The following is a 21584-nucleotide window of genomic DNA, read 5'->3' as shown; positions in this document are numbered from 1 at the left end:
GCCGTCACATGCTTGAGCGCCGATGAGTGGAAGTCCTCGTCACGGCGATGATGGCATCCTGTTGCGCTTTGACGCCACCGTCCATGATGACCTTTCACCTGTGCTTTGCTTCAACCTCGCTGTGAACGCTTCCTTGCGTCCGTCCTTGCACGAAGCCTGGCTGACATTTCGCACGTGAGCACGTGAGGAAGATCGGACGGAGGAAGCGGCATTCGGGAGGGAAAGGAAAATCTGACAAGGGGGCTCGGACCCTCTTCACTTTAGTCACATGCTCGCTCACAGTGATGACGAGGATGAGGATGATGAAGATGGACACCAGATTAGGGCCGGGCAATTTACGGAAGTCGGAATTGCACGAGCAGTCGTCGTCATTTTCAGAATCGTTTTTATTCGTCAAGCAGAGAAATAAGATGCAAGACATCTTAAACACACGCACGACAAATAAATGTTGACGTGAAAAGATATTCCAGAAAAAAATCTAAAATTCAAATTTCTGTTCATTTTGGTCACATTGGTTGGCTGTGTTGAAAATCCTATATAAGTACATACATATATCATATATGTGATATTGTGGACGGACGACATGCTTGCGTACAAAGTCGTGATTGCAAACGAAGTTGCTGGTTGAGCAAAGAAATCAATTTTCGCAAGAAGAGATCGTTTGGACTTGAGCAGATTTGAGCAAAAAGAAGACACAAGACTTGACGGCGATTGTGAATCGGGGAAGCTTTCCAAGATGGCTGCCGGCGTCCAAACGGGCGTGTCGGCGGCACTTGTCAGCTGGCGGGAAGCGGCAGGGCGCGGGGGGGGGGCGCCATCTTGAGCGCCTCGTGCACGCCGGCCGCCGACAGCTGGCGGTTGATGTTGCGGAAGCGGCAGCGCAGCAGCTTGCCGTAGGTGGCGCGCAGGTCGCGGTTGAAGAAGGCGTAGATGAAGGGGTTGACGAGCGAGTTGGCGTAGCCCAGCCACAGCAGCGTGCGCTCCAGCCACAGCGGCACGCAGCCGCAGGCCGCCGCCCCCCCGCAGGCGAAGGGCCGCGCCGTGGACAGCAGGAAGAAGGGAAGCCAGCACACGCTGAAGGCGCCGACCACCAGGCCCAGCGTGGCCGCCGCCTTCTGCTCGCGCCGGAAGATGGAACCCCGGTTCTTACGGCCGCGACGAGCCGGCGCCGCTGGCTGAAGATGATGAAGATGATGAAGATGATGCTGGACGTCGGTCTGGGAAAAAGGGAACATGGGTTACGGGCATGTTTCGCTTGTGTGGGGGTCCGGTTTTTCCCTGTCATGGCTCTTTTTTGTGGTTTTGGGTCTGTGGTTGTTTTTTTGTTTTGGATTCCTGCTTGCCCCCCCAACACACACACTCACCTCCTCATCGTCGTCCTCGGTGTCCTTGGCGCTGGTCGTGTCGGCGGATGCGTCGTCTTGCAGCGGGAAGGCGGCGACGGCGTGCTTGGCGGCGCTGATCTTGGCGGCGCGGTAGATGCGCGAGTAGGTGAAGAGCATGACGGCCACGGGGATGTAGAAGGCCACGGCGGTGGAGTAGACGGTGTAGCCGCGGTCCTGGCTGATGAGGCAGACGCGGCCGTCGTTGACGTTCTGGGCCCAGCCGAAGAGCGGCGGCAGCGTGATGGACGCCGACAGCAGCCACACCCACGCCACCATCTTGGCCATGCGGCGGCCGTCCTGCCGCATCGGGTACGTCAGCGGCCTGGTGATGCCCAAGTACCTGCGTGCCGGGCACAACGCAAACAAACACCCGTTGAGGCGATTGCGCAATCGTTCCGGTCCTGTTGGCGGCCTTGCGGCTGGCAAAGAGCCAGGAAGGACATTTTCAAGCACGCCTTTGATTTAGAAAGGGGCCATTTTTCATCAACATCGGAGATGCTCCGATGTGGCTTTTCTCCTCAAATTGAAAATGATTGCCAATAATCATCCTGTCTGCCAATGGTGCCGTCTGAGGCGGCCGCGGGACGGAAACGGTCCCGATCCAACCAGTGAGCGGTCGGAGGCGGGCAAAGCCAAAGTGTGCGTGTGAAAGCTTGCCATGATGAAGACCAAATGTGCCCCAACGAGTCCGCTTCCAAAGCGCGTCTCCCCAAATCAAGTAAAGCGCTTTATTGCGCAACTCTTGTTTTATCCACCGTATTTGGTGACGAGCGTTGGAAGTCGCTTCACAAAAAGTGATGAACTTCTTTCACTTTTTGTTGGAAAAACCTCTGAGACATTTTGAGCGCCATGAAACGGTGCGAAAGAAGGCACGTTATTTGCTTCTTGGCCGATTCAAGTCATTCCAAATATTTTCCCACGTTCCGTTCGTCAGCTACTTTTCAGCATTGATGAGCAGTTTCTGCAGAAATCCATCCGCTCTACTTTCCGGAATGAAAAGCTGGTGGCACGTGTGCTTACGTCACGACGGCGGTCGCCGGTGAGCCAAAGTCGTTTGAGAAGCGGCAATGAAGTTGGCCCATACCTGTCGATGCTGATGGCGCACAAGGTGAGGATGGAGGCGGTGCAGCACGTGACGTCCATGGCGACGAAGACGTTGCAGAACCAGCGTCCGAAGCGCCAGCGGCCGCCGGTCAGCTCGGTGACGCCCACGAAGGGCATGACGGCCACCGCCACGCTCAGGTCGGCGGCGGCCAGGTTCGCCATCAGGTAGTTGGCGGGCTGCCGCAGCTTCTTGACGGCGCACACGGACGCCACCACCAGCAGGTTGCCGCCGATGGTGCCCAGCGTCATCAGCGTCAGCACCGAACCCAGCAGCAGCCCGCCGGCGCGCCCGTGACTCGCGGCCGGCAGCTGCGCGCAGCCGCTGCCGTTGCCCGCCGCCTGCAGGGGCGAGCCCGGGTCGCCGGTGGCGGCAACGGCGGCAACGGCGGCCGCGGGGCGCTCGTCGATCATCGCGCCGGTGAAGTTGCTCGCTCCCATCGCGAACCTCCTCATTTATGCGCGGGCGCGGGACAGCGATCTTAAGCGGGCGCGCCCCTCACCCTCCGCTCACTGCCAAGTAACCAAGTACAAATACTCGCGTACCTCCCGCGCGAGCTCAATTTCAGGCAACAAGGCAATGTCATAGTTGCAAGGGTTTCCCCCTCCATGATGGATTCTTGTCTCTGCTCCACGTGGATGAAAACTTCATTTTCGGAATGAGAACGCACGCGCGCACATTGCGGCGTCATCGCATCACTTTACGGTTCTTTTAGTGACAATTGGGGGATTTTCATGCTTCGACCATTTTGCTCGTGCACTTTTGAATTGACGTGCAAACCGATTTGCGTGTTCACATTTTACCAATGAAAATGACTTTTTTTTTTACGTAAGTCACTGAAATAGTCTTGGATTTACATTTTCGCCAACACGACTACTGTATAAAACAAAATCATATTCATGTTAGCCAAACTTAATGCGTGCAACAAATGTGCATTCTTTTATTGATCCAACAGACTTTTGTTCAGAGTACACTGGGATAAAACGCCTTCTTTTAATGATCGCTTGCATTTCCACTCTTCTTCTCCATAACAATCGAATGCGTCACGTGACCACGTTTTCATCATCTACATGTTGAAATGAAATCGGGTGTGGCGCAACACTCCTCTAGCACGTTATTTGATATTCTCATCCACAATGTATTTGTACAAGGCCGTCCCTGCAGGCGGTGAACAACCTGGACCGGTCGCCAGCCACAGTTGACAAACCGACTGGTCGCCAGCCAGCCGCTGTCAGGCTATAAATCGTCCAATGATGGAATTGCGCGCGATGTTGTCGTTTCGTCGATGAACCAGCAGGTGATGCTCAACTCCAACACATTCAAAAATCCATCTCACGCAAGCGGGCTCATGTCGACCTCTCAACTTCCTCTCTTTGACAAATCGGGATCATTCAGTGTTTTTGCTGCTAATATTTGATTTCATAAAAACGTTGACATTCGTTTCCATTTATTGACGAAAAGAATACGTCACCATTTAGCTAGGTCAATAAATGCTTTTACTGTGAAGGTGGATGTTTGTACAGAAAATGGCACTTCCGTCGAAATGACGCGTCTTCCGGTGTGGTCTGATTTTTGGCGTGGACCGACAAGGTGAATTTAGCGGACAAAGACAATTCAATTAATGTACAAGGTGGAACAAGAAAATAGAGTGAGAGGGTAAAAAAAATTAATTCGAAAACGCCGCCCGGCGAGGCGGCGGAGCTGTGAGGGGAGCACTTCCTGGTTGCAGCCAATGACGTCAGCGCGTAAGTGAATCATCCTCAGTGACCATCATCCTCCTGGATTGGTGCTGGGGGGTGCAACCAGCCGCGCTGCGCAGCCCTCGCGTGACCCCCCCACCGTGACCACAACGTGTAACATCCAACGCCACCATGGAGGACATCCTGCGGAGACTCCACAAAGACGCGGCCGGACACAAGCACAAAAGCCTCCGCGACGCCTGCGTGCTCGCCCGCGGTGAGACCAACGACAATACACGCACACGCACACGCGCACGAACAGCAACACTTTCCGTGTGTGCGTGCATTATGACAATGAGATGTCCTCACTAGACAAGTAAACCCAACGTGTGCGTGTGTGTGTGTGTGTACATCCACCTGCTACTGTTTACTGATGGCGGTGCTGGGGATGAAGATGATCATGTGACGTACACAACAATATGCTGTTGTCGATTATTCCATCGAATTTTCAGCAGGATGTCCGAATGTGACAAGATGATGACATAGCTGCAGCTTGAAATGGATTCGTTGGCGATTAATCAATGAATTGTTGCACGTGCGAGTGATATTGTTGTGTAGATTTTCATTGTCAAGAAAGTTTTCCTGGCTATGTTGTGCATCCGACATGAAACCTTTTGGACTGGGCCGCCGTGAAGCCAGAACATTTCATCAGCAGATAATAATATACACGTCAAGAAAAATGACTCCTGTATAGTTTAAAAACATATTTTTTTTTACATGTAATCCTTTTTGTGATGGAGTATAAAATATGCTATATTTCATATAAAAGATACCTTACGTGTAAAATGTATTCCTTATTGTAAAAAGCAAGAATGATTTGATTTGTGAAATTTGTCATGTGAAAGGTGCGAGTCATCGAGCTGCCTTTCATGTCGGAACCTCGACTCTCGCGCCGTCAATATTGTCAAATCAATAAAGTCCCCCTTTGTCATCCGACACACGGACCACGCCCAAAATGTCAACATCGGGTCGGATCTGCATTTGCTCACGACTGCGAGCGCACGCGTGTCGTCTGCAACTCAAAGCAATCGCAACGTGGAATTTGTAAACTTGTGATTTCCCCGCAGAAAGTCTGGCGTCCCACAATGCATCAGCCAAGCTGTCGCCAGCAGAGCTGCGGTAAGAACACGTTCTCTCCGGAATGTCCCTCGTCACGTCGTCAAGCGTGAGTTCTTGATGACGACCGTGAAATGTCACATGGCAGGATGTTACGTGATGTCGCACATCTCACGAATGAACTTTACATGTCGGATGTCGTCGTGTTTATGAGGATGGGTCGCGGGTGTCCAAACTTGCACACAGAAAAATGGAAAGACGCCACTTTCAATTCTTTCAGAGGTGGAGAAAGTCAAAACCCTGCCACAGTTTGGCTTTAGCCGCAGGTGCTAGCTAGCAGCTAGCTTTTACTTTCTCCACCTGGATTTGCCACCTCTGAATTTTTTAAGCATTGAATATTGCTTATATTTTTTTAGGTGAATTTGCTGAAGCTGTTTGTGTTGAAGCGGTTTTGTATCGTTCCCAAACGAGTCCGTCGGCGCTCGACTTGATCCCGCCCCTGCACTCAAGCGAACAGGATCTCATCCAATTAGTCTTCAACATTCGCAACCAAAACAAAAACAAACTGCTCAACTTGTCTAATGGAATTAATTGTATTTCTTCACCACCGTGTTTTTTTAGTGGCACTTTTTTTTTTCTTCACACCTTCTTTGTCACTTTGCTAATTTAAACAAAAGTAACCTTGCGGGCGTCAAATGTCATTTTTCATGTATGCCGCAGGCCGTCTGCTGAAAAGGGGGTGGCGGCTCTGCAATGGCCCCGGGGCCCTCATTTGGACACCGCAGCCACTTGTTGTATTTGTGTTGCAGGTCGCGTTGTCTTCTGCCGCTTCGGATTGCGTTGGAGTCCAAAAACCTCAAACTGGGTCAGACGGCGCTGAGCGGCATGCAGGTACTTCCTGTTTGAGCGTCACGTCACGTGTCCAGCTCCGCCTTCCGCTCTCTTGAGGGCCTTTTGATTGACAGCTGCGTCTTTCCGTCAGAAGCTCGTGTGCGAGGACCGCTTTGTGGATGGGGAGGAGGCGGAGCTTGTGGAGAATCAGCTGCTGAATCAGGTGTTGGCGGCGGTGCGAGTGACGCCGGCGCTGCACGAGGACCTGCAGGTGGAGGTCATGAAGGTAAGAAGGTGCGCTCGTCAGACCGCCGCCGTTGCGCCTCCATCTTGTTTTGGTCTCTCTGCGCCCCCTGCAGGTTCTCCTGTGCGTCACCTACTCGCCAAACTTTGAGGTCAACGGAGACTCCATCCTACGCATCGCCGAGGTAACCGACCGTGCGCGTCCTGTGCCATGCTAACGGCTAGCGCGTGCGCATGAGACTTTCTTACGTCGTTGATTATGAATTTTTCATACTTTTCGTTGATGATTACAGTTGAAATGCGCCAACGTGTCCCGCTTGTTCTCTCATTTGAAGACATTTCTCATCTCAAAGGAAGAGACAAGAAAAATGTTTTGAAATGCAGAATGCAAAGCAGAACGATTATCAATGTTGTGAAATTGTCCTCATTCCAAATTGTTGACTTGCATGAAGCGCGACATGTTTGATTTGTTGTGACGTCTCGCGTTTGACAACGTCCGTCCCGATATATTTTGTCCTCCGGCAATTCAGTGCTCCCTCAACTTGATGTCTTCTTCATGCTCGCCTGTGACGTCGTCACACGAGCCTCGCAACAAACTGACGTGTGTGTGTGTGTGTGTGCGCGCGCAGGTGTGCATGGAGACGTACGCGTGCAACTGCCACCAGCGCAGCATCAACACGGCGGTCCGAGCGACCCTCAGTCAGATTCTGGGAGATTTGACGCTGCAGCTGCGACAGCGACAGGAGGTGACGTCGTCACACGCCGTCAAATGTTCAAAAACGCTCCCCTGATTTGCCGGCCAACATTTATTTGTATTTTTTTTCCAAATGAATGATTTGATTCAATGTGGGCTGCTGAGTCCCAAAATGGCGTCCATCTCGTTGAATCTGCATTTGGTCGGTTGATCTTTTTGACAATGAATTGATTTTATGAAAGTGAAGAGCTTTTTTTTTGTGTTTTTTTAGCTTTTAGATGAAATTTGAAATGACGGCAAATGTCAGCGTATGGAAACGCTGCGGGACAAAAAAGAATGAAAAGTTGTGACGTGTCTTCCACAGGAAGCAGACGGAGAGGAGCCTGCTGACACGCCTCTGAGCAGAAAGGGTACGCCCCCCCCGCCCCCCCCATCCCCCCCGTTGCCAATACAAGCACCATGTTGGGAATGTCCAAAGCGAGTTCCTCTTCGGATGTGTGTGCGTGCGCGCAGACGTGTCTCCCACCAGCCAAACGCTGTGCGACGACGTGGTGACCGTCTTGACGCTCTTCTGCGACAAGCTGGAGGCGGTCGACAGGTGAGCGAAGGTGGCGCCGTTGCCGCCGTTGCCGCCGTTGCCGCCGTGATGCGTTAAGGGACATCAAGAGTGTGGGAATTTTGTCCGCCAGTGACAAGCCGCTGCTGCAGCTTCTTTACCTGGAGAGCATCTTGTCCATGCTCAGCTCCTGCCCTCCCACAATGCACCTGTCCAGACGCTTCACCGACCTCGTCTGGTACACGCACACACACAGCATGATGTCAGAGGCTCTAATGACGTCATCATGACGCCCCTCCCCCATCCCGCCCCCACCAGGAAGCAGCTGTGTCCGTCCCTGGTGGCCATCATGGGAAATCCGCTCAATGACAAAAGCATCAGTTCCCACCACGGCCAGGCGGGGGCGCCAGAGACGGAGCGACCTCATCCAGGTGAGTTCCCGCCACTGAGCGACCGCTCGATGTCCCGCCGGCAGTCGGACGTGACGGTGCCTTTTCCAGTCGGAGAGGCGGAGTCGGCGGCGGCCGTGTCGGACCAGGGCCGGGGCTCGGGCTGCTCGTCCGGCGCCCCCGCCAGGATGGCGGCGGTGGTGCGGACCGTGTGCTACGTGGCGGCCGAGCTGGTGCGCCTGGTGAGCTGCGTGGAGTCCATGAAGCCGGTGCTGCAGTCGCTCTACCACAGGATCCTGCTCTACCCGCCGCCGCGCCAGCGCAGCGACGCCATCCGCATCATGAAGGAGGTCGCTCAGCCCGCCCGTGGCCCGCCGCCCGTTTGACCACGTCACGCCGCCACATGAAATTGCGCGTGCCTTGCAGATCCTGGGAAGTCCTCAGCGGCTGTTCGACCTGGCCGGGCCGGGCCTCGCCGAGCCCGAGGGCCGGAAGCGATCCTTCTCCAAAAGGAAGTCTCACCTGGACCTGCTGCGACTGTCAGTACGCTTTCGGCATCTGGCGGCTCCTGCTCGGTCACGTGACCTCACCTCACATGTCCTTCTTTTCAAAAAACAATCCAAAATGTTGAAGCTTTCCGTTTCTTCTTCCGCCGCTTGCTTTTCCATCTGCGGGTTCGCCAGCGTGATGGACGGCATGACGGAGGCGTGTCGGAAGGGCGGCGTGGAGGCGTGTTACTGGAGCGTGGCGTGTGCGTGCGCTCTGCTGCGAGCGCTGGAGGAGCTGGCGCAGGGGCGGGGCCTCACGCCCCAGCAGGTCGATTTTCAAACTCAAAACTTCAACATTAGCGTTCATTCATCAGCTTTCCTCATTTTGCACGGAAAACATATTGAATGTTTATCAGCATTTTTGAAAAAACATTTGGGGTTTGAAAAAAAGCAAATGATTTTGTTCCCATATTTGTCTTTGGTGAAGCAGTATGTGGTTATGCCCCGTCAGTGTGACGTCGGCGGCGTGTGTTCAGGTTGCGGTGGTGCTTCGTCGCCGGGACGAGCTGAAGGACGGCAGCGAGTCGTCGCGCGCGTCCTTGGAGGTGAAGGAGGCCGACTTCCTGTGGCAGCGGCACTTCCTGTCCTCCGAGGACGCCGAGCGCAGCCCCGACGTTAGCATTAGCATTAGCGTCACCACAGACACGGGCCACGCCGCGTCCGACTCGGAGCCTGCGGGCCACTCTGCCGGCGGGGGCGAGGAGGGGGAGGGGGAGGAGGGGCCGCCGGCGGAGGCGTGCGGGGCTCCGCCCGACGTGGTCCAACGGAGCCACGCCCTCGTCTACCCCGACATCACCAACTTCCTGTCGGTGGACTCCAGGAGCCGAACGCAACATGCGCCCGCGTCGCGCTACAGCGAGAGCAACTTCAGGTGCGTGCGTGCGTGCGTGCGTCTTGCGAACGTTCTTCACCTTCCATGTGGAAACGTGCGCGTGCGTGTGTGCGTGTCCAGCGTGGAGGATCAGGACCTGTCTCGGACGGAGTTGGACTCGTGCGACCAGTACTCCATGGCGGCCGAGAAGGACTCGGGCCGTTCGGACGTGTCGGACATGGGTTCGGACAACGTGTCGCTGGCCGACGAGGACGAGGACGAGGCCAGCCCGTCGGACGCGCCGGCCCGCCGCTCGCTGCGCGCGGCCGCCGCCCTCTCGCTCAAGCTGCTGTGCCACCAGGAAGCCGACCAGCACGGCGCCCGTCTCTTCGTGCGCTCGCTGGCCGCGCTGCTGCCGGCGCTCCTCGCCCGCGACGCCGACGCCGCGCAAGTGGACCGACTCCTGCAGAACTCGGCGCGCGACTTCTGCTCCGGACTGCAGGCCGGTCAGTGCTCGCTCCGCTTCCTGCTTGCGTGTTTCCACTTCCTGCAGAATTGCAAAAAGTGTGGCGTACTCGCCAGGCGGGATCCCGTCACCGGGCGTGGAGGCGGGGCTGACTCTCAGCTGTCAATCACTGCTGAACGCCGACGGCGTCTACTTGTTGTCCTTCTACGCGCTGCTGCTCAACCTCAAACTGTGCAAGTGCAACTTCTACCAGCGGAGGGCGCTCCCGTCTGCCCTGGGGCTGGTGAGGGCCGTCGTCGCCGCCGCCGTCGCCGTCCACTTCCTGTTTGTGCGAGCGCCGCCTGTGCTTTGCAGAAGGAGTTTGTGCGCGTGATCCAGAGCAGCGGCGTGCTGGTGCTTCTGTCGCCGGCGTGGATGGAGGAGGTCTACCGGCAGATTCTGGAGCGAGACCTGCTGACTCAGGCCGGCTACTGGGCCGCGCCCGACCACAGAACGCCGTCTCTCATCGCCATGCTGACTGGTAACGCGCACGTGTGCAACTGCATAGGCACGCCTTTAAAGCCCGCCTTTAAAGCCCGCCTTGGCCCCTCCCCTCAGATGTGGACGGTCTGGGCAGCAGTGCGATCGGCGGTCAGCTGATCGGGAGGTTCGGCCAATCGGCTCCCTGCCGTGACAGCGCGGGCGACGACGCCGTCATGGCGGGTGCGTACCCGACCGAGTGAAGCCGCGGTGATGTGACGTGGCGCGGCTAACGCTAACGCTAACGCCGACCCTCCCCCAGGCGGCGTGCTGTCGCGCTTCCTGCTGACGGGCGTGTGGCGCCAGCTGATGGAGATTCTGTCCACGCCGCTGACGGGACGCGTGGCCGACAGCGCCAAGATGCTGCCGGTCTTCGGCCGGGAGCAGAGCCAGCGCCAGCGCGACGCCATCTGCCTCAGTCTGGACGGACTCCGGCAGGCCGCCGCGCTCAGTTGCGCCCTCGGTAGGCGGCAAAGCGCAAGTGCAAACAAATCACACTCGATTCCAATTCAATTGTTGGCTTTGAATCGGAATTGAGGTGACGGACGATGAACTCATTCAAACCCAAATGTGCATGAATCCGTTTGATGCCGCTTCTGAACTGAAGAGGCTTAAAGCAAAGGTAGCGATTACAAAAACGGCCAGCGGGTGGCAGCAGAGTGGACGAGATCAGCCATGTTGCCAAACAAACAAACTCTTTTTGACACTGCTTTCAACAGGAATATAAATAACTGACACTTAGCTATATGCTAATGCTAATTGCTGTAAAACGGAAACAGAGCAACTTTTTTTCCTGATGAAAAAAGAGAATCCAATCTTTCTTTTGGTAGCTTTAATGTTTTAATAGCAATAGAAGAGAATATTCTGTGGGCCTTGCGAAATCCGTCCAAATCCAGTCAAACAGCCGGAGCGAAGGGGGCGGCTTCAGTCAAAAAAATGGCTGCCAGTCAATGAGTTATTTGAGATTCAATTTCAATTATTACACTCAAAATGGGCATAATTGTAAACAAAAATAGAAGATTAGCAATACTAATTTTGAGTTGTTTAAATGTATATGTTTGCATCTTTTTCATTTTAAAACGACTCATTTAATCAATTCTGTTTGGTCCAAAAGGAATTTGCACAATTCGAAGTGTTTCAAAGAAATGCATTTGTCTTCATTTTTGTTCAAACATTTGCTTGTTTTGTACCAAAAACAAACCATTGCAATTATTACCAAATCTGATTGTGATGAATATTTTTGTGTTGTTTTGTGCGCCGTCAGGTGTCGCCGCCAACTGCGCGTCGGCTTTGGCCCAAATGGCCGCCGCCTCCTGTGTGCAGGAAGAGCGAGACGAGAGGGAGGGGCCTGAGGCGGGGGACGCCATCACGCAAGGTGATCATCACGCACGCACACGCGCAGCAGCAGCAACTGAAGGTGCGTGTGTGCGTGCGTGCAGTCAAGCAGCGCCTGGAGCAGATGTCGCGTCCGGCGGGCGTCCGCCTGCACGCGGCGCACGTGCTGTGCATGGACGCCATCTTGAACGTGGGCTTGGAGATGGCCAGCCACAACGCCGACTGCTGGACGCACGTCTTCAGGTGACGCGGCGGGAACAACGCAAAAGGATTCTCACTTTGATCTCACAACAATTGCGACTTGAAAGCGACAATCCTGCCAACCTTTTCTTGACTTTTTTTCGTCTTCACGGGACAAAAAGATTTTTGTCCTTTTGAAGCCATTTTGTTGTTTTTGCACGCCAGGGTGACGGAGTACATCAGTTGTTTGGAGCACGCCCACTTCAGCGCCGGCCCTCAAGCGCCACCGATGGCCGCCCTGGCCCGAGCGGAAGCCGCCGCCCCCCGGGCCGGCCCGCCTCCTCCCACCGTCCAGGAGCTTCTGGTCCAGCCCGGCGGTCTGGACCTCAATGCGGGAAACCTGCTGAGCGGACCTGCAGCCGCCAAGGCCGTCTGCGCGCTGTCCACGCAGGCCGACAGGTGCGGCAAACACGCCCGCCCCGCCCCGACCCACTCGCACCCTCGAAACAAAACAACATCATTTTTGTGCGTTCAGCTGCCATGACGCTCCGCCGCCACCAGATGGCAGCAAAATGCCACAAGTTTGGCTTTGGAAAACTTGGATTAGGGTGTGTGCGTGCCGCCAGTGACACACAAACGCACACACGCTTATATAAGACATCATCCTGTGTGTGTGTGTGTTTGTTTTCGGACTCTGCTTTTGTCTTTGCTACATTGTGGGGCCCATGCACTCATTTTGCTGGTCCCCACAAGTTCAGACTTCATTTTGAGGGTCAAGACTTGGTTTTAGCGTTTCGGTTTCAATCGGGTTGTGGTTGGGGTTAGGAAGGAATGGGTTGGGGTTAGGGGGCGGGGCTAGGAAATGCATTATGTCAATGAGATGTCCCCACCATGATACAAAGACAAGTGTGTGTGTGTGTGTGTGTGTGTGTAATATCTGTCATTGCCAAGACAAAAAGAGGATTTGAGATATTTTGCTGGTCATTTGACTTTTGCCCTCCGCGCGCGCGTGCGTGTGTGCGTGAGACGTCTGTCAGTCCGCTCGTTATCAATTCCATGCCGATATCTCGTTTGCGATGTTCGTGCCAAGCGACATCGTCAGGGAGGAAGACGCAATCGAAGGGCAGCTGAAGGCCAATCCAACCTTTGACCTTATTTGTGCTCCTGAATCCAAAACGAGAAAAGAACTTCTTTGTGCCCGCCATCCTTTTGCGCCCGAGTTGATTTTGGGCGTGGCCTTCCGTCCCAGCGGCCGCAAGCCATTTCCTGCGGCCGTCTCGCCTGGCAGCGCCGTCTTCGTTCAGTCCCGCCTCTTCACGGGTTCCGAGCTTCAAAGTCGACGGCTAACGGCGCTCATTTTTTAATCCGACTCGATTCGGTCACCGCGAAAGAAAATCATTTCCAGTTTTGCCGTCATGGCCGCCGGCGCCAATCTTGTATCCCGACGAGAGAGTTTGCAAAGCGAGACGCGCTGAAGACCGCGGGAATCAAAGTCGGATCACGGTCCGGTCTTGAAGAAAAATCCCGAGACGAGACCCCTAAAAAAAAATCCATTTTAACGAACGTCCCTTCTTGTGAGCGACGTCGCGTGTTTGCTGCTGCGCGCGTGTCAATGTGTGTGCGTGCCTTTCAGGTTGTTTGAAGACGCGTCGGTCAAACTGAACCTGACGTCTCTGGTGGGCTTCCTGCAGCAGCTGAGGAAAGCGTCCCAGGGTCAACTCTTCCACTCCGGCGCCGACACGGGAGACTATTCGCTCGCCATGCCTGGTACGCGCACACACGCACACACGCACACACACACACACGCACTTGTCTTTGTCTCATGGTGGGGACATGATGCATTCGCAAGCAGTTGGAAAAAGGGATTTTCCAGAAGCCCAACAAGCTCGCCGGTCTTTTCTCAGGTGAAGCAAAGTCGACGCTGGAGCGCGGCAGCTCGCTGCAGCTTTTCCGACTGGGCGAGGCCACGCTGAGAATCGTCCGCAACCCGCGCAGGCCGCTGCTGCACAAGATGAGGGCGTGGAGCGTGGCGGCGCCGCACCTGGCGGAGGTACGACGGCCGGCGCCGACACGCGTCCTTCTTCTCTTCCCTCAGCACGTGCGTGCGTGCGTGCGTGCAGGCCGCGTGCCACAGCGAGCGCCACGTGTCCCAGAAGGCGGTTTCCTTCATCCACGACGTCCTGACGGAGGTTCTGAGCGGCTGGACCGAGCCGTCCCACTTCCACTTCAACGAGGCGCTCTTCCGACCCTTTGAGCACATCATGCAGCTGGAACTGTGCGACGACGACGTGCAGGATCAGGTGAGTCGCACCTGCGCTCTTGGCTGAAGATCTCGCATCGCCGTCCGCTCCGATTGGCCCAAACCACAACTTTCTAGTGAAGGCGGCTACACGGGTTAGCGCGCCATGTGACGCCGTGTGACGCCGTGTGACGCCATGTGGCGCCGTGACGCCATGTGACGCCATGTGACGCCGTGTGACGCCGTGTGACGCCGTGTGACGCCGTGTGACGCCGTGTGACGCCGTGACGGCTTTGGCCGCAGGTGGTGACGTCCATCGGCGAGCTGGTGGAGATGTGCTCTCCTCGCATCCTGTCGGGCTGGCGTCCGCTCTTCAGCGCCCTCAGGACCGTCCACGGCGGCAAGATGGAGGCCAAAGACTACCTGCTGGGAGAATACTCGGCAGGTACGTTGGCTCCGCCGCCGGTGCCGAGAGGGCGGCGTCCTCACGGCGTGTGTGCTGTGGTCGGCAGGCAAGCGTCACGCGCCCGTCTTTGACGTCTTTGAGGCCTTCATCAACACGGACGACATCCAGGTGTTCGCCAACGCCGCCACCGACTACGTCATGTGCCTCATGAAGTTCGTCAAAGGTTTAGGTGGGTCGCGAGCACGCACGCACGCACACGCAAATGCCGTTGAAATTGGCGCCGAGACGTCTGAATGGAAAAGCCACGTCGCCGCCATCTTGGATGTGGAAAAATGCCCTTCAAATTGACCAGGACTGTTTTTTTTCCCGAGCCTGGCTTGGGTTCGACGGGTTCAAATTCAGATTTCAAATGACAGCGTTAGTGTTTCCAACTTTGGATTCGAGGACGTGGTCGGGTTTTCCGAATTCAGATCGCTAACAAGAGTCGGGCTTTTTTGACGCATGGAATTTGCAGGTAAGTTTTGAAGTTGGGCTTTCCGAGTTCTGCAATCCTGGCTTTGTTGTTGTCAGGCGAGTCGGACGACAAGACGGGCGAGTGCGCGCCGGCGTGGTCCCGCGGCTCGCTGGACTTGTGCCTGCCGGCGCTGGACTACCTTCGCCGGTGTTCCCAGGTGAGCGCCTCGCCGGCTGGCGCGGGCCGTCGCTCACGTGACCTCCTTTTCTTCCCGGCCGGCAGCTGCTGGCCAACGTGTACAAGATGCCCTCCAAGCCCGTCTTCCTGGGGGCGCGGCCCGCCGGCCCGCCCGCCGGCCGCTCGCACCGGCTGTCAACCGACAGCCAGGACGCGCTGGACGGCGTCCTGCGGGACTTTGACGACGACACGGGTGAGTGGAGCGGAAGGTCGGATGGCGGCGAGGCCTTCTGACGCGTGGCGCCGTCCGCAGGTTTGATCCAGGTGTGGATTCTTCTTCTGGAGCAGCTGACGGCCGCCGTGTCCAACTGCCCCCGCCCGCATCAGCCGCCCACCCTGGAGACGCTCTTCCTGCTGCTGCGAGAGGTCGCCGTGGTGCCAGGTGACCTTTCCGGACGCCGATCTGCGCCTTTGGACCGGGACCCGCTTCTCACCAGCGGCCGCTCACGCCAACGTTTTGCGCCGCAGGTCCGGGCTTCGCCGTCTTCGCCGTGGGGCAGCTCGTGCTGCCCGTCATGGCGACGTGGCTGCAGCGGCGCCACGGCCAGCACGCCTACTGGGACGCGGCCGCCGGCAACTTCAAACACGCCATCGGCTTGTGCTGCGAGCTGGCGGTGGAGCACGTCGACGCCTTCATCAACGCCGGTGACGCACGCCGGCGACATTTGCGAGCGAAAAACGCCGACGACAAACATTCCAGCAATGTGTGTGCGTGTGTGTGCGTGTGTGTGCGTGTTTGTGCGTCAGACGTCGGGTGCGACTTTTGGCTGAAGGTGATGTTGAAGGACTTGTTGAGTCTTTTGGTTTCGTGCGTGTCGCAAGCCGCTGAGACCATCTCCAGGGTGGGCTGCTCCTGCATCAGGTCACGCACACACACGCACACGCGCGCGCAACAACACGTGCCGTGCTGACGTGCCGCCGGGCCGTGCGCAGGTACGTGCTGGTGACGGCGGGTCCCGTCTTCAGCGAGGACATGTGGAGGTTGGCTTGCTACGCCCTGCGGGACGCCTTCGCCGCCACCTTGCAGCCCGTCAAGGTACACGCGCATTGCATTGTGGGTGGTGGAGTTCCATGTGAAGAGCAGCGCAGGCGTGTGCGCGTGTGCGCGCGCGTTTATCAGCAGCGACCAGCTGAAAATGAGGCTGTGAACACGCGCGCCCGCACCGCGACACGCACACGCGTGTGGCTCTAATCTGTAAAGCCGCTTACGCTTTTGACACGCTCACACCCGTCATTATTAAGAAGGAGGTCATGGGCGGCCATCTTGCGGTGATCAGCGAGTGTGCTCCATTTTCTGTGTGTGTGTCGTTGCCGCGTGTCACGCGTGTAGAAGCTGGTTTGCTGTTTCCAGAGCGGTTCCGACAGTTTCTACGGCGACGCCTGCGAGGTGAAGGTGGCCGCGCCCTCGCCGTCGCCGTCGGCGGAGGCCGAGTACTGGAGGATCCGAGCCATGGCGCAGCAGGTCACGTGACGCTTTGACACGCAACACCACGCCGTGACATCACCACAACACGCCCGCCAATCAAATCACCTTTTAATGGCAACACTTGATTCATGGCGATACCAGCCAGCGATACTCGAGGCTGGCCGAATGTGACACGGAGGAAGTCCTTCATCAGCCGCCTCACAAAGGTCATCCAAGGTCACAATTTGCCGCCATTATGTTCATCAAGAGAATGCTGACAACAATCGCACGGAAATCAGTCTGACAAACAAGTGCTACTTAGCAAGTTAGCAATCAAGCTTCAAACGCTACCAAAAGGTCAAATTGATCGCATTGGAAGATCACATTGATTGATTGATTGATTAGGCAAGTGAAATCCGACTCAGCTGCCACATTCCAGATTGCGCATTAAACACGTTTGCATCGACTGCCGTCGCTCGTCTCAAATCCGTGCGTGTGCGTGCGTTGGCGTGCGTGTGTGTGTGTGCGTGCGTGCGGCAGGTGTTCATGCTGGACAGCCAATGTTCGCCAAAGACGCCCAACAACAAGGACGGCTTCGAGCACGCCCAGTCGTGCGTTTTGATCATCGAGCCGCCGCAAGATCGTCACGCCAACGGACACGCCCACAACAGGTGACACGAGCACACACACGCGCGCGCGCAGGAATGTGCAGGCGTGCAAGGCCCACAATTTTGCGCGCTCACTTCCTGTTTTGGATTTTCTTGATTTGGATTTTGCGTCTGCCGTTGCGATGAATGCAAATGGCGTTCATCCGTGTCGGCGGGCGGGTGGGGGCGTGGCTAGCCGCAAAGCGGGCACTATTGGCCAAAGTGTGGCTTGCGCTGTTTGGTGCCGCCACACAGCGCTCGTGTCTCAAGTTTGTGCTGGCAAAAGTGGGAAGCGCCGCCGCTCGCCGCTCGCCGCGCCGCTGCTCGCCGCTCGCCGCTCGCCGCTTGGATGCAACTTTGGCCGCTAAATGCCACTAAAATTGTCTCCATTTGTGACTTTTTGTGCCGCTTTTAGGAAAGTTGGGTAAGATTTTCTTGTCCTGCCGCCAATCAAGCTTAACGCGCACGCACACGCATGTTGTTGACGGCGCGTGTTTCAGGATTCCGTTCCGCAACGTGGTGGTCAGCCTGCTGTCACATCAAGTTCTGCTCCAGAACCTTTCCGACATTCTGCTGGAGGTACACGCCCACGCGCATCCATTGAGCGATCGATTGATCGATTGACCGATCGATCGCTCGATCAGGAGTTTGTCGACCAGGAGAGGGCGACGCCCGTGACCTCTGAACCCGTCCTGCGCTACCTGTCTATGAGCAACCTGTCAATCATCCTGGACCTGCTGCTCGACTCCTACAGGTGGGCGGGGCTCGGGCCGCTCGTGTGATGTTGGCGACGCGCGTCTTATGACGTCGTGTCGCACGCAGGACGGCGCGCGACTTTGACACGCGTCCGGGTTTGAAGTATCTGCTGATGAAGGTGTCGGGCGTGTGCGGCGCCGCCAACTTGTACCGGCAGGCGGCCGGCAGCTTCAAGCTGTACGTGCGGGTGCTGCTCGGCGCCATCTTGAGTCAGGCCGACGGCATGACGGCCCAGCAGGTACCGCCCCTTTTTCTTCTGGGCCCCGCCTCCTTTCCCCTTGCGCTAAAGGCGGCGTCGCGCTTCGCCGGCAGGTCAAGAAGATTCTTGACGAGGACGAGGACGGAAGCTCGGACTCCTCGCGTCCCGGCTCGGCGTCCTCGGAGGACGAAGACATCTTTGAAGAGACGGCGCAGGTGACGTGCGCGCACGCACACACACGGCGTCCCGTCGCCAGCAACATTCCAAAACGCCGGATGACATTTTTGTGGTCTTTGAGTGTCGCCAGAAAAAACACAAAAAGTTTCCCAGCAAAATGAAGTCAAGTGCAAGACGGCATTTTGGGAAAAGCAAACGGACGCTCGCCGAAGCGATGTTCGTCGCCGGCGCGTTTTTCACAACATTTCGTTGGAGAACGATTTGTGAAAAGCACACTTTTAGTTGATTTGACTTTTGGTGAAAATAGAAATATTGGATTTTAATTTGTCTATTTTTTCTAAATATTCAACTTTTTCTTTTTTTAAGATCGACCTATTTTTCGGAAAAGATCCGCATTTTTTCCATTAATTCATGAATATAACAATAAGAAATGCTTTGAAATGCATTTCCGCATTCTTTTGATCTCGATGTTCTTACAACGAATCCAACTTTCTTGTGACCTTTTGAAATTCTGCGTCCGCCTTTTGTTAGAACTGCAACTTTTTCTCAACTTTATTCTGAAAGTACTTTTTTTCTGAAGTCGAATTTATTTGAAAAAGTCTTCAACTTTTTGGAAATGGAGCAATAATGTAACATGATGGCGTCCAAGTAATGAAGGCGGTCTGAAAAATGGCGTGCGTGCGTGCGTGCGTGCGTGCGTGCGTGCGTGCGTGGACGACGTGCGCCCTCACTTGCTTGCGGCATCAGAAAGCACAAAAGCATTTTTTTTGCGTTGCGAGACGAAGCCTGACCCGTGTCATGTGCGACGCAGGTGAGCCCCCCGCGCGGGCGCGACAAGCGCCATCAGTGGCGGGCGGCCATGTCGTCGCTGAGCGTGGCACCGGCGGTGGCGTCGGCGGGCGTTGGCGGCGGGCCGGAGTGGGCGTGGCTGGTGAAACGTCTTCACAAGCTGAGCGTGGACGTGTGCAGCAGTTACGTCCAGATGCACCGAGACCTTGAGGACGACGCCGCCGCGCCGACCCCGCCTCCGCCCTTGCGAGGCGGCGACCGCCACTCCTTCTTCCTGCCACTCTTCCCTTCCCAATCGTCCACGCCCACGTCGGCGGGTGGGGACACGCCCTTGGAGGAAGGCGGAGTCAGATGTCACACGCCGTCGCCGGGGGAAACGCCCGCGCACAGTCCGCCGTTCAGGTCAGACTTGATGTCGCCGGTCGCGAGGCTTCTGCTGCTGCCAGCTGCCAGCACCCCCACCCTCCCCCATCCCCACCCTCCCCCATCAACCCCCCCTCAAGCATTTGCATGTGTTTTATTTGATGAATTGATGTTTTCAAATCTTTTCCTTTCCGCCATTTCCCAAATCCAACGCGGTCGTGTGCCGTGTGTTTGCTTCAGCTGCGCAGGAAGCGTTCCCGCCAGCTTCCGCGGCGGCGGGAAGGACTGGTGGGAGAGCGCCGGGACCAAGCTGGTCTCCATGGCGACGGACAGAAGCCTGTCCAAGCTGGTCAGCCAATACAAATGCAGGAAGCGCGAGCGACGGCCGTGGGGGCGTGGCCTGGGGCAGGAGCCGCAGACCCCGCCCCTCAGACACTCGCACAGCGCCGGCGCCGAAGTCCTGCGGTCCCGATCGGGCTCGGCCGTCAGCTCCCACGGACACGTCGCCGCCAGTGACGCGCAGGCGCAGATCCAGGTGGCCGTCATTGCCACACGTGTCGTCACGTGTCACGTGTCAGCACGCCGTTTGTTTGAAGGAAATGAGAAATATTTTCTTCTTACTGGTCACTGATTTAACTTGAGCTGCTAATTCTATGACAAAGCAAACCAATTGTCCGTTCATGAAATGAGGAAATGATAAAATCCTGCCTTTAGCTTAACCTGCAAAAAAAACAAACAAAAAAAAACGTTCACAAAGTTTGAAAGTTGCTCCTCAAATGAAGTCATTGATTGGCAGCCAAAAAAAGATTTTGAGCCTCTTATGACACGTGACATGTTGTCGTGTTGTGACGTCCTCGTGATGTGTGTGCGTGTCCTTCAGGCGTGGAGCAAGATGGTGGCGGCGGCGCTGCATCACTTCCTGCAGCTTTCGGACGCGGCCTTCGTGGCGCTTCAGCCGGCGCTCTACCCGAGCGTGTGCCAGCTGGCGTGCCACGTCAGCGACGCCGCTGTGCGCCAGGCCCTGCGCGATTGGCTGGCACGCGTGGGGACGCTCTACGACATCGCGCCGTGACGTCCCGCCGTGACGACACGCCGGCCCGCGTCACGTCCCGCCGCATCCTCTTGCCGTGGCTTCCTGCTCGCTTGGGCCTGGAACCCGCCCACCAGACGATGAGGATGAAGACTTTGTTGTTTTATCGATCAATATTGATTCTTCTCCGTCATGTGTCCGTTCTTGGTTTGCGTGCTCAAGATGTCGTGACGAGTTTGCTCAGCTGTTTGCGCTCGGCCTTGGCAACATCCGCACATTTATTTCCGTGGCCAGCAGAGGGCGACACTCACTCCGTTTATTGTTGTTGTTTTTGTTTCTTTTCTTTTTCCTTCAGGGCCGATAGCAATCGGAGATGTCAAATGCATGTCCACAAAGTGAAAACTTCGCCACACTTTGCTTTGATTTCAGTCTGCGAGTTCCAAGCCCTTTTCAAAGTCAGACCGGAGACTGGATCGGGTTCGGTTGCCTCTGATCGCAATCATTAGGAGGCCGACTTTTGCTTTGCAGCAAAAGTCACAATTTTGAGTCATGCAAACTTCTGGAAATGATTTGAAGAAAAAAAAATCCTTTCAACAACATTCATGCCATGAGATTTGCAACATGTTCCAAAATGTTGCAATCTTGTTGCAAATTCTGAGAAAACATCAAAGAAATTCTTCCTTCACTTTTCCACTCTAAAAACGAAGTTTGACAACATTCCAATAAAATTAACATTTCATCTTTGACTTATTGCTTGTGATTATTTTTGATATGAAGTTCTAAAAAGAAAGTGTGTGTTGAATCCTCCAAAGAGCACAACATCGCCAATGAACACGTTTTTAAGCGATAGCTTATCTTTCAAAAGTGCTCAATGTGGAGATGCTTCAAAATCGGCTCCATAACAATTATCGGTCTTATGACCGCTGCTAAAAAACAATATGAATGGAAAATGTCATTTTTCTGCTTTCTTGTTGCTCTTGTTGGAAGTTGTGAGTCCGTTGAGCGCTGATGAACTCGTCAATTTGTTC

The 21584-nt window shown here is 55.6% G+C and overlaps 2 protein-coding genes across 6 annotated transcripts; one reads left to right on the top strand and one right to left on the bottom strand.

Moving 5' to 3' along the window:
* Window positions 1-512: 512 nt before the first annotated feature.
* On the bottom strand, window positions 513-2927 carry LOC144061715 (5-hydroxytryptamine receptor 7-like). The gene is made up of 3 exons (XM_077582437.1): window positions 2470-2927; window positions 1365-1725; window positions 513-1217 (listed from the first exon to the last, which is right to left on the bottom strand). Exons 1-3 carry the CDS (start codon window positions 2925-2927, stop codon window positions 777-779), a joined length of 1260 nt encoding a protein of 419 aa, XP_077438563.1. The 3' UTR covers window positions 513-776.
* A 1090-nt stretch (window positions 2928-4017) lies between these two features.
* Window positions 4018-21302, top strand: arfgef3 (ARFGEF family member 3). Of its 5 annotated transcripts, none has more exons than XM_077581364.1 (41): window positions 4019-4443; window positions 5294-5345; window positions 6092-6173; window positions 6265-6399; window positions 6473-6541; window positions 6986-7102; window positions 7415-7460; window positions 7564-7648; window positions 7740-7844; window positions 7925-8345; window positions 8422-8534; window positions 8679-8811; window positions 9020-9414; window positions 9496-9860; window positions 9937-10103; window positions 10175-10340; window positions 10418-10522; window positions 10602-10802; window positions 11604-11714; window positions 11779-11917; window positions 12080-12313; window positions 13488-13621; window positions 13759-13904; window positions 13975-14154; window positions 14397-14538; window positions 14606-14728; window positions 15070-15170; window positions 15236-15383; window positions 15444-15572; window positions 15659-15835; window positions 15938-16052; window positions 16124-16226; window positions 16521-16652; window positions 17136-17266; window positions 17743-17821; window positions 17887-17996; window positions 18065-18236; window positions 18311-18412; window positions 19186-19565; window positions 19767-20061; window positions 20407-21302. In XM_077581364.1, the coding sequence occupies exons 1-41, from the start codon at window positions 4359-4361 to the stop codon at window positions 20596-20598; spliced, it is 6417 nt and encodes a 2138-aa protein (XP_077437490.1). In that variant the 5' UTR covers window positions 4019-4358; the 3' UTR covers window positions 20599-21302. The 5 variants fall into 5 exon arrangements, with proteins under 5 accessions (XP_077437487.1, XP_077437490.1, XP_077437486.1 ...); XM_077581362.1 differs by having other exon boundaries at window positions 4020-4443; window positions 7925-8037; window positions 8107-8345; window positions 8422-8811; XM_077581361.1 differs by having other exon boundaries at window positions 4018-4443; window positions 6268-6399; window positions 7925-8037; ... (2 more) ...; window positions 15070-15383; window positions 15479-15572.
* Window positions 21303-21584: the final 282 nt, after the last annotated feature.

The sequence above is a fragment of the Vanacampus margaritifer genome, chromosome 12, assembly GCF_051991255.1.
Source record: "Vanacampus margaritifer isolate UIUO_Vmar chromosome 12, RoL_Vmar_1.0, whole genome shotgun sequence".
NCBI classification, from domain to species: Eukaryota; Metazoa; Chordata; class Actinopteri; order Syngnathiformes; family Syngnathidae; genus Vanacampus; species Vanacampus margaritifer.
Note: the sequence above shows the minus strand (reverse complement) of the source record. Positions and strands in the feature narration are given on the sequence as shown.

Coding starts and splice junctions, on each gene's coding strand:
- arfgef3 (XM_077581360.1), top strand. CDS start 4,359: ATGGAGGACATCCTGCGGAGACTCCACAAAGACGCGGCCGGACACAAG. Junction 7,103..7,414: donor AGCTGCGACAGCGACAGGAG/GTGACGTCGTCA, acceptor TGTCTTCCACAG/GAAGCAGACGGAGAGGAGCC. Junction 15,836..15,937: donor CGACGCCTTCATCAACGCCG/GTGACGCACGCC, acceptor TTTGTGCGTCAG/ACGTCGGGTGCGACTTTTGG.
- LOC144061715 (XM_077582437.1), bottom strand. CDS start 2,927: ATGGGAGCGAGCAACTTCACCGGCGCGATGATCGACGAGCGCCCCGCG. Junction 1,726..2,469: donor TGCGCCATCAGCATCGACAG/GTATGGGCCAAC, acceptor CCCGGCACGCAG/GTACTTGGGCATCACCAGGC. Junction 1,218..1,364: donor CCGAGGACGACGATGAGGAG/GTGAGTGTGTGT, acceptor CCTTTTTCCCAG/ACCGACGTCCAGCATCATCT.